The 15,076-nt window shown below is 29.9% G+C and overlaps 2 protein-coding genes across 2 annotated transcripts; both read left to right on the forward strand.

The window, feature by feature from the left end:
* The first annotated feature begins 10,176 nt into the window (after positions 1–10,176).
* On the forward strand, positions 10,177–12,242 carry LOC125856272 (LEAF RUST 10 DISEASE-RESISTANCE LOCUS RECEPTOR-LIKE PROTEIN KINASE-like 1.1). The gene is made up of 3 exons (XM_049535792.1): positions 10,177–10,935; positions 11,817–12,163; positions 12,210–12,242. The coding sequence occupies exons 1-3, from the start codon at positions 10,182–10,184 to the stop codon at positions 12,240–12,242; spliced, it is 1,134 nt and encodes a 377-aa protein (XP_049391749.1). The 5' UTR covers positions 10,177–10,181.
* On the forward strand, positions 11,556–13,208 carry LOC125857008 (LEAF RUST 10 DISEASE-RESISTANCE LOCUS RECEPTOR-LIKE PROTEIN KINASE-like 1.1). The gene is made up of 3 exons (XM_049536672.1): positions 11,556–11,660; positions 11,817–12,071; positions 12,210–13,208. Exon 3 carries the CDS (start codon positions 12,272–12,274, stop codon positions 13,169–13,171), a length of 900 nt encoding a protein of 299 aa, XP_049392629.1. The 5' UTR covers positions 11,556–11,660; positions 11,817–12,071; positions 12,210–12,271; the 3' UTR covers positions 13,172–13,208.
* Positions 13,209–15,076: the final 1,868 nt, after the last annotated feature.

Consider the following 15,076-nt stretch of genomic DNA (forward strand, 5'->3'; position numbering starts at 1 on the left):
ATATATTATACAAAAATATGATTACGCAGGTGCTTTATATGACTACTAGATGCAATGTCATATGTCAGTACTAGCTCAACAAATAATATTAAGAATAGTATTAATGTGCTTTTTCTACTTTAATCTATGTGACATATTTTCATTTTTATTAATAAAGGACACAATTCTTTATTTGATAAATAATTAGTGAGTTAATCAAACATTTTACTCGTATTGAATCTCACTTATTCTGTCGGCAAATCTTTTTTATTAATGTGAAATCAAACTATCAGTAGAAAAACGTATGTAAAACACCTTTAAAATATAGATATTGAAATTTTAATAATATTCTTCAGTACGATACAAATACGTCAATAAAAAGATTTAAAATTCAAAAAAACACACTCAACATAAATCATACACGTCAATAAAGAGGTATCTACTTCTAGTACGATATCTAGTTCCTCAATCATTGAAAACATGATTACGTTGGTCCTTGAAAAATGTATAAAAAGACAAAAGGAAAAGATACGATATTTTTTAACTTGTTTTTTTGTTTCTTATATATTTATAAAAAAATCTATCAAGAGCAATATAAATAATTTTTAAAACCAGAAAGCAAGCGGCAGTATTCACATAGAATCTTTAAACTTCAAAAAAGAAAGGGACATGATCAGATTTGATGACTGAACCTTTATCATGTATTGACAAAAACATATGTTTGGAAATAATAATCTAGGATAATGATATATATATATCGGTGTAGTGTACGTATTTTGCATGTGTCACACGTCAATTAATAAAATTATATACAATATGCAGTTTGATATATATTGATGTACAAGAGGATATACAGATTATATAGTGGAGATAGATTAGAGTCATTTTCATCCTCAAAAATTTTAATTTAAAATTCAGTTTGATTTCGCTTCAAATCATCTACAAACACCTCCAAAATTCATATCTAAACTTATTAGGATGTTCCTAACAAAATGAAATATCATTCAATCGAGACAAATTATAGATGTGCAAATAAAAAGATTGAATCAAGCTTTAATGATCTTGGATGGTACTTTTACTAAAAAATCAATGGAGAATTCGAAAAATAAAAAAATATTTCAACTCAACAACAAAATCGATGAGAAAATATTGATATTGCGAGACTAACATAAAATCTTTTTTTTTTGAGACCAACATAAAATTAATGAAGATTTTATTAGTCAAAAAATAAAGTACAGAGATTTGATAGAAAATATTGAAATTTTTTGGTTGAATACTAAATACTTTTTATTATTTTTATGACAAATAAGTCATCAGATGAAAAATGTTTTAGATAAATATTGAATTTGGGATACCGCATATCATATTGTAATGAAAGTATGGATTTATTTATGTCAATTATTACACACAATTATAATTTATCACTGTGCTAATTTCTCATTTTGGAAAACCATATACATATTTAAATTATATTATTAATTTTATTATATTAGCATATAATATTTATTGAGATCGATATATCTTGAATTAAAATATAATTAAGATTTTTTAATGAATTTAAATTTAATAGTACTATTGGAATCCATTGGTCTAAAAGTTCTTTTTATTCTTAATTCAACATTTAAAAGTACTTTTGAAAAGTTCGGTACACAAATTACAGTACAAAAGTCCTTTTGAATTGATGTTCAACCATGATTTGTTTATTTTCAAACGTATTTTCCTAAAAAAAAAATCAAAATCAAAATAAGTTGATAATAAAAGTTACTGACTAGATAAATTATATGTCTGTGAGACATATATTTGAGCAGTATTTTAAAAGACGAGGTATGAAGCAGTGTTGGTATTTACTATTTATCATACGGTAAAGTATAAGCTCTGAGGCATAGAATATACGATTTATGAATAGTCAAATTTTTAGTTTTTTGACATAACAAAATATATATGTCCAAAGTTTTAAAATTGCCTTTTAAAACACTCAGTTTGAGTTGAGGATTCACTTTGACAACATTATTGACTTGGTCATCAATTAAGGTTTGTTTCTTTCTATTATAGTCTTTGACATTGATAAATGATTTATTGGAAATGTTTGTTGCCCATTTGACAATCTTTTAATACTCTCTTTTGACCAGAAAAAAATAATAATACAAAAGTCAACTTTAAAACATTAACATGTGCAGGACCAAAAAGCTTTACACACTATCTTGCTTGGAAGTTTGAACATTCAATAAATTATTTGTTCTTTAGGTCAATCTTAATTCTTAGTTTCTATGGTTTAAAATAAGATTATTCAAAAATTATAATTTCACCTCTAATGTGAGACAGATAACATCTAATTTTGATATCAAATTTAGTCATCATACATAAATACGCTCTTTTATAGGATTAATTACTTGGGTGGATCCCTTTTAAAAAATAATTACTTATTTTAAGTATACTCTTTAATTATTACCATTTATAGCAATATATAACAATATTATGTATTTATTTGATTTATATTTCTCTCTCGCCTCTTTCTCCTTTCTCTCTCTCCTCTTTCTCCTTTTTTATTCTCTCTGTGCAAGGTATCAATATTTTAAAGCTACAGTTGAAAGATCCACAATCTTGAACCACAAACTAAAGGGAGGAGAAAATCTTGAGCTCATTCTTTCTCTATCTGTCCCTGGAAATTATGTTGTCAACCACTATAATGATATTTAAGTTGTTGATCCTTCAATATTTAATGTGGTACAAAAAATGATATGGATCAAAATAATCGTTAACGAATATGTAGCTCTTACCAAAAATTAGCCCCTAAAAGTTACTATGTATGTTGTTTTTAAAGATTATATTAAATTGGAATGATGTCTGCAATATGCATTAAAAATGTATTATGCATGTATTATAAGTGTAATATAAATCATTTGATTGGGATCACTAAAAAGAGAGTGAAGTCTGCAAAATGTATTATAAATATATTGTTAATGAATAAACATATATTATACCTGTCTTATAAATTCAAGTAAATCAGCATGACCAGATTAGTCATGTTTTTTTTCTACCAATCATCAATAAACTACAACATGAATTAAACTTGAATTAAAATTGAATTAGAAGAGAAATAAATATGAATGCAAAAATGTAGCAAACAAAAGAGCAGTCAGTGATTCGTATACTGAATAAAATTTGTATCAATAATGAATTAGACAAGTAATCTGATCGTAACAAATGAAGAAACATAATAAATTGCCAAATGAATTAAACTTGAATTAAAAATGTATTACACACATATTAAAGTTGAATTAGAAGCGAATTAAACATGAATGCAAAATGTAGCATACGAAAGAGCATTTTGTGATCTGTAAACTGAATAAAACTTGTATCAATAATGAATTAAACAAGTAATTCAATCGTAACAAATTAACCAATAAACTGAAAAATGAATTAACTTGTATTAAAAGTGTATTACACAAATATTAAAGTTGAATTAGAAGAGAGAATCAAGCATGACTAAAAAATGTAACCGATGAAAGACCAGACAATGATCTATAAAGTGAATTAAACTTATATCAATAATAAATTAAACAAGTAATCTAATAGTAACAAATAATAAATTACAAAATGATTTAAATTTGCATTAAAAGTGTATTACACAATATTAAAGTTGAATTAGAAGAGAAAATTAAGAATAAATAAAAAACGTAACTAACGAAAGACAAGATAAACTGAATTAAACTTGTATTATTCTTGAATAAAACATGTTTATATGTGTATTATAAATTATTTTGGTTTGTATCACTAAGAACATGAGTGATATTTGCAATATGTATTTAAAATGTAATGTGCATGTATTATAAATGTAGTATAAGTGTGTTACCAATTATAAACTTAACCAAACCCTCTTAAAATTGAGATATAAACTACAAACGTCATTTTCAATTATTTGTAGGAACAACCTATCCAAACTAATGACAAATTAGTAAAAATTCAAATAATGAATCCAAAATTTGAAGCTTTATAATGACCATCAATGGTGAACTCTTTTGCCGCTGTAATTTTAGAGATTTGAAATCTCTTTTTGAGAACATATTTCTATACAAATTTTTAGTCTTTCTGTTCCTCTTCTCGTCATGTTCTTGAGTAAAGATAGTAAAATATGAGCAACTATTAATTTGAGGATAGTTAATTAAATGAAAATTTTAAAGAAGAAGAAAAATAATAAAAAGAAGAAGAAGAGAAAGAAGAAACAAAATGATGGAGAAAGAGACAAAGAAGAAGAAGAATAAAAAAAGAAGAGGAGGAAGCGAAGCGAAGATAAACCGTACAATATGTTCAATTCCAAAAAATTGTTATAATAAGTTAAAAAAGTTATATTGTCATAGATGGTAAATATTTTTTTAATATAACATATTTATGTGATTTACCCTTTTTTATTTAGCTCTAGTTTACATTTATGCACTCTAACTTTGGGTATGTATAAGTAGAAACTTAAACTTGTACAAAGTTAAACAAATAGATACATGTGTTGTCCTACGTGACATTCGATCTATACAATAACTTGCATCCAACATGGTGTCCTAGGTATATTATGTCACGTAGGACTCATGTACTTATTCAACTTTCAACAAGTTAAATGTCTACTTATACACATCCTAAGTTGACAGATATAAATATAAAACGAGATCAAGTTAAAAGGCATACAGAATTAGGACCCAAATTTAACACATGAAGAAGCAAATTCTAAAGACTCCTCCATATTATGAAGTCTATTGAATAAACAATTAGAGCTTACCTTATTAACGTCAATGATAATATTTCCATTTATTAATAATATTATTATTTTTCTTTTAGACGAACATTAACTTAGTCATGAACACTATATCAAAAATGATTTAGCGGCAATTAATTAATGATAATAACTTAATTACCGCTAAATACTATGCATTTTTATCGGCGATTAGCACTTTTTGTATATGTCTCTAAAGCCTTTAACGACATTGGATCTAATGACACTTAACTAATGTTGATAAAGACTTTATCACTTTTTATTAATATGTATATTTATTATCACTAAAAGTTATTTTTATTATAGTGAAACATGATTTTGGATGTGATCTAATGAGTTGATTGATCTATTCGTAGAGCGCGGAGCTATAAGCTTGTCTATATATCGACAAAACTTAATAATTTTGGGTTCAAACTTTATATTTGTACAAAATACGGAGAGAATTTGATAATAGTTGTTTCATAAGTTCTCCTCCTAAACGAGACTTTCAAATGTTTTAAAGCTACATTGTACATACGCCAAGTTAAAAAAAATTGAGTCTCAATTTATAAATATCTTAAAAAGAATTTTCTCCAAGAAAAAGAATTAGCCACCTAAAAAAATATTGTATTTTTCTTTTAAAAAATAAATCAATTATGATTAAAAAAAAATCAGTGCAAAAATTGTCAAAACCTAACATCATATTCATACTTGTCTATTATCGAGTTCATTGTTTGATATGAACACCATATTTATTGAGGAGTTGAAAGGTCTAGTGAAACTCTACTCCAACTGTCCCATGCTAAAAAGATCACTATTTTTCTATTTAGAAATTAGATTTTTCACTAAAAAATATTTAGTCACTATTTGATCTATTTCTATAAATATTTTTGATTGAATTATCAAGAAAAGAAAAAAAAATAGTACTAGTATTTTCATATGCAAAAATTAAGAAGTTTCTCAATATTTTAATAAGAATTTATTTTTTACTGTGCTTTTTTCCGATAAGCTGATTCGATGGGTAATGAATGAAAATATATATTTTATAACACAAATTTATCATATATAATTGAGTATACTTCTCTACACATTTGTTGATGTACTGGCCCAAATTGTGTGGGTCTTTTAACTTTTTTTCCTTCGTCTTATTCATAATACATGAATATGTTCTTTAACTAATTAACCTCAACTGATATCTATATCCTTCAATTTTAAGTGTATATAATTAGACACTTAAATTTGTATAAAATTAAATAAATAGACACACATATAATACATGTAGGACGAGGCTACGTAGAATGAGGTGTAGGATGCTCATTGTCATGTAAAATATCAATGATGTGTATATTTACTTGTTCAACTCTATACAAATTTGAACACCTACATGTGTATACTAAAAATTGAAAGACATAAATATCATATAAGTCCAGATTAAAAAACACGTTTATATATTATCTCTTTAAATATAACAAATTTTGTTGATGGTCGAAAATTCAAGATGGTCCATCTTCAATGTCATTGGATGCACTGAAGACTCTCTTTCAAGTAATGTTTGATTTCATTTCCCTATTATTTATAGGTACTGACTTCCAGCACATTTTCTGGAAGTTTTACTTTAATTTAATCAAACTTTTACCATTTTTTGTATAATATTATTTTGAATATATTCTCTTCCCACTCTATTATAGATGGAAAACGAAGACAATTTTCTTGAAAAAATTGTTTAGTCTTCCGTTTACAAAAGGTAAGCATCATATCTTAAATTGCGAGGGAGGTTAAGGTGATAGAGAAATATTACGTTAGAGTGCTGAGGGGGACTCTCTGAAATCATCCTATTATTTTGAGTTAACATTCTGATATTTATAAAGTATGTTAGATTGAAAACTAATATCAATTTTAAATGAAAATATGTTGATATAAGTTTTTTTTTTTTTCATATTGATATTCATTTAATTTCTTTTATATTAAACTTTAAAATGAGAAGTGACATTAATTGATATGCTAGAACCATTCATTTCTTTGAATATGTCATACAAATTTTCGAACATTTAAAATCCAGGGTGAAAAAGTGTATTTCATAAAATATGGGGCAAATAGAAAGGCAAATTTGACTTAATTTGGGCGGGTTGAGTTATAACTTGTCATTTAGTCCATATTAACTCAAGGAAACTTTAGATAGTCTGAGTCGTAACTCAATTATTGACTGAACTTATTTTGACCTGTTCAATTTTGATTCAACATGCTCATTGATCACATCTAGTCAAGTAATAAAGTGTCAATCTTTATACCCTTATCCTTACATAATACAAAACAAATGAAGTTCTTTCAATAATACTACTTGTGTATCACATTGCTCCCTTACATAGTACTACTTGTGTATCACATTGCTCCCTTGCCAAAATTAAGATTGATAACCTTAAAGTGTTTCCTAGGTAGTTTAATGATACTCTAGTTTCTGTGTCACATGATTTGTGTGTCACATTTCTCCCTCTTCAAATTAGATTGAAAACATGAAAGTGACTACATGATACTCTAATATTTAAGTTTTAAGCCAAACTTTTAGGTGACATTTGGTGGTTGGCTAAAGTTATGTGAGTATTAATAATATAGAGTTCAAATATACATGATATATATAATTATTATTAGTTATCATTTTCTACTCTGTATAAAATAATATATATAAATTCCGCTAATTTTAAAGAGAGAGAAACACGAAAGAGACTGCAATATTTAGGAGAATTGCCATGTGTCCTTGACCAGTCTAATATATATGCTAGTTAGATTATGATCTATTTTTGTTTAATATAATCCATCTTTAACTTGTCTACATTATGTGCCTTGTTTCTTCCACCCATTGGGATTATAACACAAGGTATATATTATTTATACAACTATAAACCAAGAAGTTTTGGCCTTTGTGAATTATCTACTCATCTTTCCATTGCTTCTCCAACTTTGATGATCATAAATTGACAAAACAAACACAACTTGATGGTGGGGCACAAAACAGCCACTTGAGAAATTTAGGCTAAGTTTCATAAATAATCACTAAATCATTTTAGGAAAAATTACCTAAATACACATCTTATTTTACCATAATCTCTAAAAAAAATTATCATTTAAATTTTTTTCAAAAATCCCCTCATGATACATCCTTCCCCTCTCACTGATACATCCCTATCTCCCTCTCGGATACATCCCTCCCCTCTCTGATACATTCCTTCCCTCACAGATACATCTCTCTCCTCTTTGATACATTCCTTCCCTCACAGATACATCTCTCTCCTCTTTGATACATTCCTCCCCTATGTATCTGGATGTTCTATCCCCTCTCTGATACATCCCTCCCCTTTCGGATACATCCCTCTCGTATGTATCTGGATGTCTGTTGATGTATCCGGAAGTCAAATGATGTATACGAATTTCATTAATTTCAAGGGATTCTTGTAATTTAGAAAATTGTTGGGAAATAATGTAATTAGTTATTTTATTTTCACTATTTAATTTAATTTAATTTTCTCATACGAAAATCATAATAAAATTACGATGACTAAAATTGTTACACCAGTACAATATTTTAAAAAAATAAATCTAATTGGTTACTTCACCGGTCAATAAAAAATGTTTATTTTTAATATTTTTTAGTCAATAGGAGAACAAGAGAGGGGAATAATGAGAATTTAAATCATATCTAATTTGTGGGAGACTCCTACTAGTATCACTAGATTGTAACAACCTGTTTGGCCAAACTCCTCGTAGTCAAAAGTGCTTACTCTATTTATATCAATTTATAAGTCATCGTTTGGTCATGAAAATAAAAAGAAAACCTTTAATTATTTGAATTTATCAAAATTGAAGTTGGAGTTAAAATTATGTTTGGTTATACTTTTTGTAATAAATATTTAAGATTAAAATTTATGTTTTTTAAAAAATACATAAAATATTATTAAAACATGAAAAACGATTTAAATGAGGTTATTTTATAAAAGGAAAAGGGTCTGATATACCCCTCAACTTTGCCATTTGGAGCTGCTATGCCCTTTATTATGAAAGTGGCTCATATATACGCTTACCGTTATACAAACGGCTCACATATACCCTTATCGTTACAAAATGAGCTCACATATACCCTTCATTTAAAGGAAGTGAAAAAATTAGTTTTAAATTTATATTTTTGACTTTTAATTTTCTTAAAAATTATTTAGGGGAATATATGATTCTTCTAGCAAAGTTCAAGGTATATTTTAATCTTTTTCATACATAAATTATTTTTTGACTTCTTTTATTATAATTATTTGAGTTTCTTATTCTTATTTTATTTTTTTTCTTTCATTCCTTAGTGTAAAGAAAAAATTTTAAAACTATTTTTTTTTATCTATATTGTAATTTAATTTTTGTATTTGAAGAAAAAAATTTGGTCATCTATAATAAGTTTTACAAGAATATTAGTGAAACATAAATAAATTTGACCATCAAAATAATAAATCTAAATTAGTCATTGAAACAAAAAAAAAAGTCAAAAAAAATATGTTTGTGGAGGATTAAATCTACTCATATGGGATTATATATATATATTTAAAAATATAATAAAAAATTAAACTAAAATTAATTTTTTTCATTTCCGTTAGAGGAAAAGGGTATATGTGAGTCATTTGTATATAAGTAGGGGTATATATGAGCCACTTTCATAACGAGAGGTATATCAGCTCTAAATGACAAAGTTGAGAGGTATATCAGACCTTTTTTAGATAAATTTGAAACAGAATAAAATTATAAAGTAAAAACAGGATTTTGGGTGTATCGCCAAATGAGTCCTTATAAGTGTCTTATTAGAAAAGAGAAACTTTGAATTTTGTGATATTAAACTAATGATGTATGTAGTGATAAACCGTACACAAATTTTATCACTATCTCATAAAAATAATCAAATATACACCAACACAAATTCTTTTTAAACAAAAAAAAAATTCAATCTTTTAACTTCCATTAGACGAAAATGATAATTCTACATCATCTATATAACGATAAGAATATACACGAGTCGGTGTTATATATAATATAACTCTATAAATATTTGTCAAACTTTCCCTCGTCTCTATCTCTCTTTGTAATTCAAGAGAGAAGACAAACTCAATAGTGATTCTCCTTTTTCTCTTCCAAAACACATAGAAAGAGATGGCTATAGACTTTTGCAAAAAACTTTTTAGAATAATGTCAATACAAAATGTTGAAAAGTCTTAAAATGTCTAGTCAAATGTACAAAAGTCGGTGATGTCTTTCAATTTTTCAGCCCTCCTTTTTGATTCTTTCTTAAAGTAGTCATAACAGTTCAAAATTCCAAGTCAACTAACGTGTTAAACGGATAAATATACGTACAAATATGTGGTGCTAAAAAAAATAACTATACATAAATGCAGAAGAAAAAAATAACTATAGTATAGTATACAATATTTTTTTGAGTATGGTATCATTAAATTCTTTGTCAATTCTCTTGATTTCGTATCAAATGGTGATGTTTGGTTCAGTTGTAGCGCAGAATCAAATTCAAAATAATAGTAGTTGTGTCGATGAATTCGTGTGTGGGAATCTTGGAAATGTGAGTTTTCCATTTTCTGTATCTTCACAACCTGGTTGTGGATTGTACACTATAGATTGTGATGTTACTCCCAATCCAACAATTCATCTCGGGGAAAATGTTTATAGTGTTGTGAGACAACGAAGCTTTGATAGTTTTCGAGTTTTAGACCATAGGCTTGAGGAATTATTGACGAGAAACAGTTGTAAAACTTTCGATGGAAGTATATCGTTTCCAAATTCTCCTTCTGTCTCGTTTAGAATCAATGAACGAAATCTTACTTTGTTTAGATGCAATGGCAGTTTAGATATCAACAGAAGCATGAGTGATCATTATTTTCGCGAATATCTGAATTATACTAAATGTAGTGGCTTTAGTATATACTACAAGTATCCTAGTAGAGGACGGCAAGATTCCTCTGATACATCAGAAGAAGATATTCCGGATAACTGTTCTCCGATTCAATTGCCAATTACATGGAATTCAGGATCAAACGTTTCGAAAAGTAGCTTGTTTGATCTCTTAACTGGGAATTTTTCAATTCAGTGGAGCCTGTCTGATGATTGTAGTAGATGTCACTATCAAGGAGGTCGATGTTTAACCGATATCAACAATAGATTTCTTTGTTCCACAGCCACAGGTAATATTTTATTTGTAATATGCTAATTGCCATACAATACTCTGAGCTTTGTCTAATTCTACTTCCAAATAGTTGCTTCTAGTTTTTGTACTTCGAAAAAATGGACTGCATTCTTGAAATTCTGTGATTTTAACTGTATAGCTTGTGAATTCATGACACGGGAGAGAAATTTTAGAAAAGCCGTAATACATAAACAGACACTCAAAACTTAGCTTCAGCTGAGAGGTAAGTACTCCAGCTTCGAGAGTGCACATCTACACACCTCAACTTGGTCTCAATTGGGAACTAAACACTCCAATTCGTCCCTAGTGTGTCTCGTGGGGACTTGATGCTGACATGGCACATAAATATTGGAGATGTGTAGATGATCATTTTGTAAGTTGGAGTTGAACGGAGGAGACGAGTTGAGGTGTCTAGATATGCATACTCAAAGTTGGAGTGTTTACTTGCCAGCTGAGGCCAAGTTTGAGTGTCTGTTTTATGTATTATGCTGATTGAAAATAATGAGACAAATATTATGCTTGTTTCCATTGTGTAACGTGGGACAAATCGCCTGCAGGATTTATGTCTGTAGCTTCATCATATTGATCTTGTTCTGAATTTAGTATAGCAGCATAAGCTTGTCATACTTAACTCTCAGTTCCTCCTCCGCGTGCAACGATTATCTAACTTTTTCGCGATTTGGTTTAGTTGCAGTAACAAGAAAGTCGAGACGAGTTCTAATTGTAGGTAACAATCTATAACTTCAAATCTTTTTCATATAACCACATGTTCTCAAGTATGTTCCTTACTTTGAAATGCCAGCTTTCGTCGAATTCTGTCTACTTTTCTGTAGCCATTTTTCAAACAAATTCTGATTAGTTTCTCTGCATTTGCTTCAGTCTTACCTGTGGTGATTGGCTTGACCTTTTCAATCTGTCTTGGTATTGTTATCTGGCATTTCAAGAAAGGAAAAGGCGGTCGTTCTCACTCTTTCACGAGAAATACATTTTCTGATCCTTCAAGAAAAGATCTGGAAGGGGATAGCAAGTACTTTGGGGTCCCCGTCTTCTCCTACTCTACTCTCGAAGAAGCCACCAATAATTTTGATCCCTCCCAAGAGCTTGGAGACGGAGGTTTTGGAACTGTATACTATGGTAATAAGCCATGTAAATCAAGTCATGACATTTCGAATCATATTTGGAAAGCATTAGGCAGAGTTTTGCATTACTGTATTAAGAATGCAATGGTTTGGTAACATGATTCAGCAGCTAACAATGTACTTGTTTTATTAGGTAAACTTCGTGATGGACGAGAAGTTGCAGTGAAACGCCTCTATGAGCAAAGTTCCAAGAGGATGGTGCAGTTTAAGAATGAAATTGAAATTCTTACTCGCTTAAGGCACCAGAATCTTGTTATGCTCTATGGTTGCACGTCAAGGCATAGTCGTGAACTCCTCCTGGTTTATGAATACATCCCGAATGGAACAGTTGCTGATCATCTCCATGGAGAGAAAGCTAAGAACGGAGCGCTTATATGGCCTATACGCATGAAGATTGCCATAGAAACTGCTAGTGCTTTAGCTTATCTCCATGCTTCTGACATAATACACCGCGATGTCAAGACTTGTAACATTCTACTTGACAACAATTTCTGTGTCAAAGTTGCAGATTTTGGGCTTTCGCGACTTTTTCCAAATGATGTGACTCATATCTCAACGGCTCCACAGGGGACGCCAGGATATGTTGATCCGGATTATCATGCTTGCTATCAGCTAACAAGTAAAAGTGATGTGTATAGCTTTGGAGTTGTCCTTATTGAGCTCATATCGTCGCTCCTTGCTGTGGATATAAGAAGGCATAGGGATGAAATTAGTTTGGCTAACTTTGCAGTAAGCAAGATTTTGAAATGTGCATTCGAGGAGTTGATTGATCCATCTCTTGGTTACGAGTCCAATGCTGAAGTTAGGAGAATGACTACTTCAGTTGCAGAGCTAGCTTTTCAATGTCTCCAACTCGAGAAGGAAATGAGGCCAACAATGGATGAAGTGTTGGAAATTCTAAAGGCAATTCAGAGTGGTGAGTTTGAAAACCAGAAGAAAGAAGAGATTGACGTCGTTGATAATGTAGAAGTCCCTCAGGACCCTGAATCAGAAAATGATGATGCACAATTGATGAAATCTAAATTACCTGTTTCGACGAATTCTGTGAATGATAAGTGGTTTAGTTGCTCTACCACAGTTAGTATTAGCGGGTGAAATTCCTTCAATATTAATGCTTCACTCTCTTCTCATTCTTTTTCGCTCTCTGCTTGTTTATGAGTTCACTACCTAATTGTATCTAGAGATGTGTTAAAAATAGAGATGTCTTTTTTTAATTCAGTTTAAGTCATCACCTTAATGGTGTGGGGGGTTAGGCTTGACCCCTACCATGTCTATGAACATCCAAAAAGTTACGAAAGCAAAGGGGGACGTGGACCTAACCTCTGATAGAGAATAACGAGGACAAACTAAATCTACAGAAAGGCTTAAATGACAGACTTTCATACTATAAGCAAAATACAATGGTTCAACTAACAAAAACAATTACATTTGTTGTATCTTCTCCTTATGCTAGGGATCATTGCCACTTATCTACTAGAAATAGTCCCTTCGCCTCTTTAGTGAATTGATGAAAAGAATAATAGAAGGTACCACTTCCACTCGAAGAGGCCTGTTTAGCTAAGAAATCAATTATTTCATTGGCTTCACTATAGCAGTGGAAGTATTTACTTCTGCTTCATTCGTGACCTGGTCAATGTCTCGAATGATTCCTTTCACTTCAAGGTTTTTGGTTAACTTGTCTTTGATCATGTTGGCCACTACCATAGAATCTAGTTCCAAGTTAACAGATGGGAAGCCAGATGATATGATTGAAAAATTGAAGAAAACTTTCAAGATAAGTTATAGTCTCTTTTTAAAAGGCTTCTTTTGCCTTTATAAAGTAAACTTTGGTGCACAAAAAAAAGTTTGTGAACATTCCTTGAGAATATAATGAATCCAAAAGTATAATAACGTTTATGGATGCATGATGAAGTCCTCGTTACTTACGAGTACATTCCCAAAGAGACAGTAGTTGATCACATTTCATGAAAATTCAGCAAAGTCACTTCCTGGCCTGTCTGAATATTAAGACTTGCTATTGAAACTACTAGCCATTGTCTTATCTTTATGCTTCTATTTAAGACAATCCCAACTAAGCTTATAAGCACGGCTTGGCTTATCTACGCGTTTGGTTGTTGACACCCAATTTTGACCCTCCCTGATAATAATTAGTTTCTGAGTCTCTTAATTTCCAAACGATTTAGAATAATTAGCTTTTAAAAAGATTCGAATAGTTTCAAGGTTATTTTAAGTATTTTCAATCAGTTTTTATAGCATTTCGAATAATAAATATATTTCATATGATTATATACGTAAGTAGTATATTTTATAAATGTTGGAAAATCATATCAAAAGATTTTTTTTTACTCGGTTTAAATAAATATTTTAGTTATTTAATTCTAGTTTGAATTATGGTTTCAATTTTGAATTAATGAGTTTATAGGCAAATCGATTAGTTTATGGATAAGTTAATTATTTTATTCCGTTAAGATTAAAGAGCTCATAAATTAATTATGTTAATTTGTCTTATTTAAATTGCTAGCCGAATTTATTCAAACTAATCCAATTGGCTACATCTTTAATTTTCGATTGGCTATAATTTAAATCATATGGCCAAAGCTTAATTTAATTCTCACCAAATTAATTTGTTTCACCCTTGACCCATCTTAAGGGACCAAATTTGGGCCTTTCCAGCAGCCCATCCTTTCAACCCCTTTGACCCAACTCCCATTTATTTTCCAACAGCCCAATTCCCAGCCCCATCTCCCTTAATTAACAGCCCAAACCAATTATTCCCAGCACAGCGACCCGGCCCAATTCCTTCCATCAGTAAAGAGACCCATATGCTCAATGTTAACATCAATTCCTAAAAACATCAGCAGCAACAACAGTCCAAACACGACAATGGCAAAGAATACACGGCGATTCACGGAAGCTACACGGCATCCAATTTCGTCGTTTCTCTTTTGCCTCGCCAGTAGGTCGTACAGCACCTGCCAGCACGCGGAAATCGTCCTGGTG

This window comes from Solanum stenotomum, chromosome 2 (assembly GCF_019186545.1).
Source record: "Solanum stenotomum isolate F172 chromosome 2, ASM1918654v1, whole genome shotgun sequence".
Taxonomy (NCBI): Eukaryota; Viridiplantae; Streptophyta; class Magnoliopsida; order Solanales; family Solanaceae; genus Solanum; species Solanum stenotomum.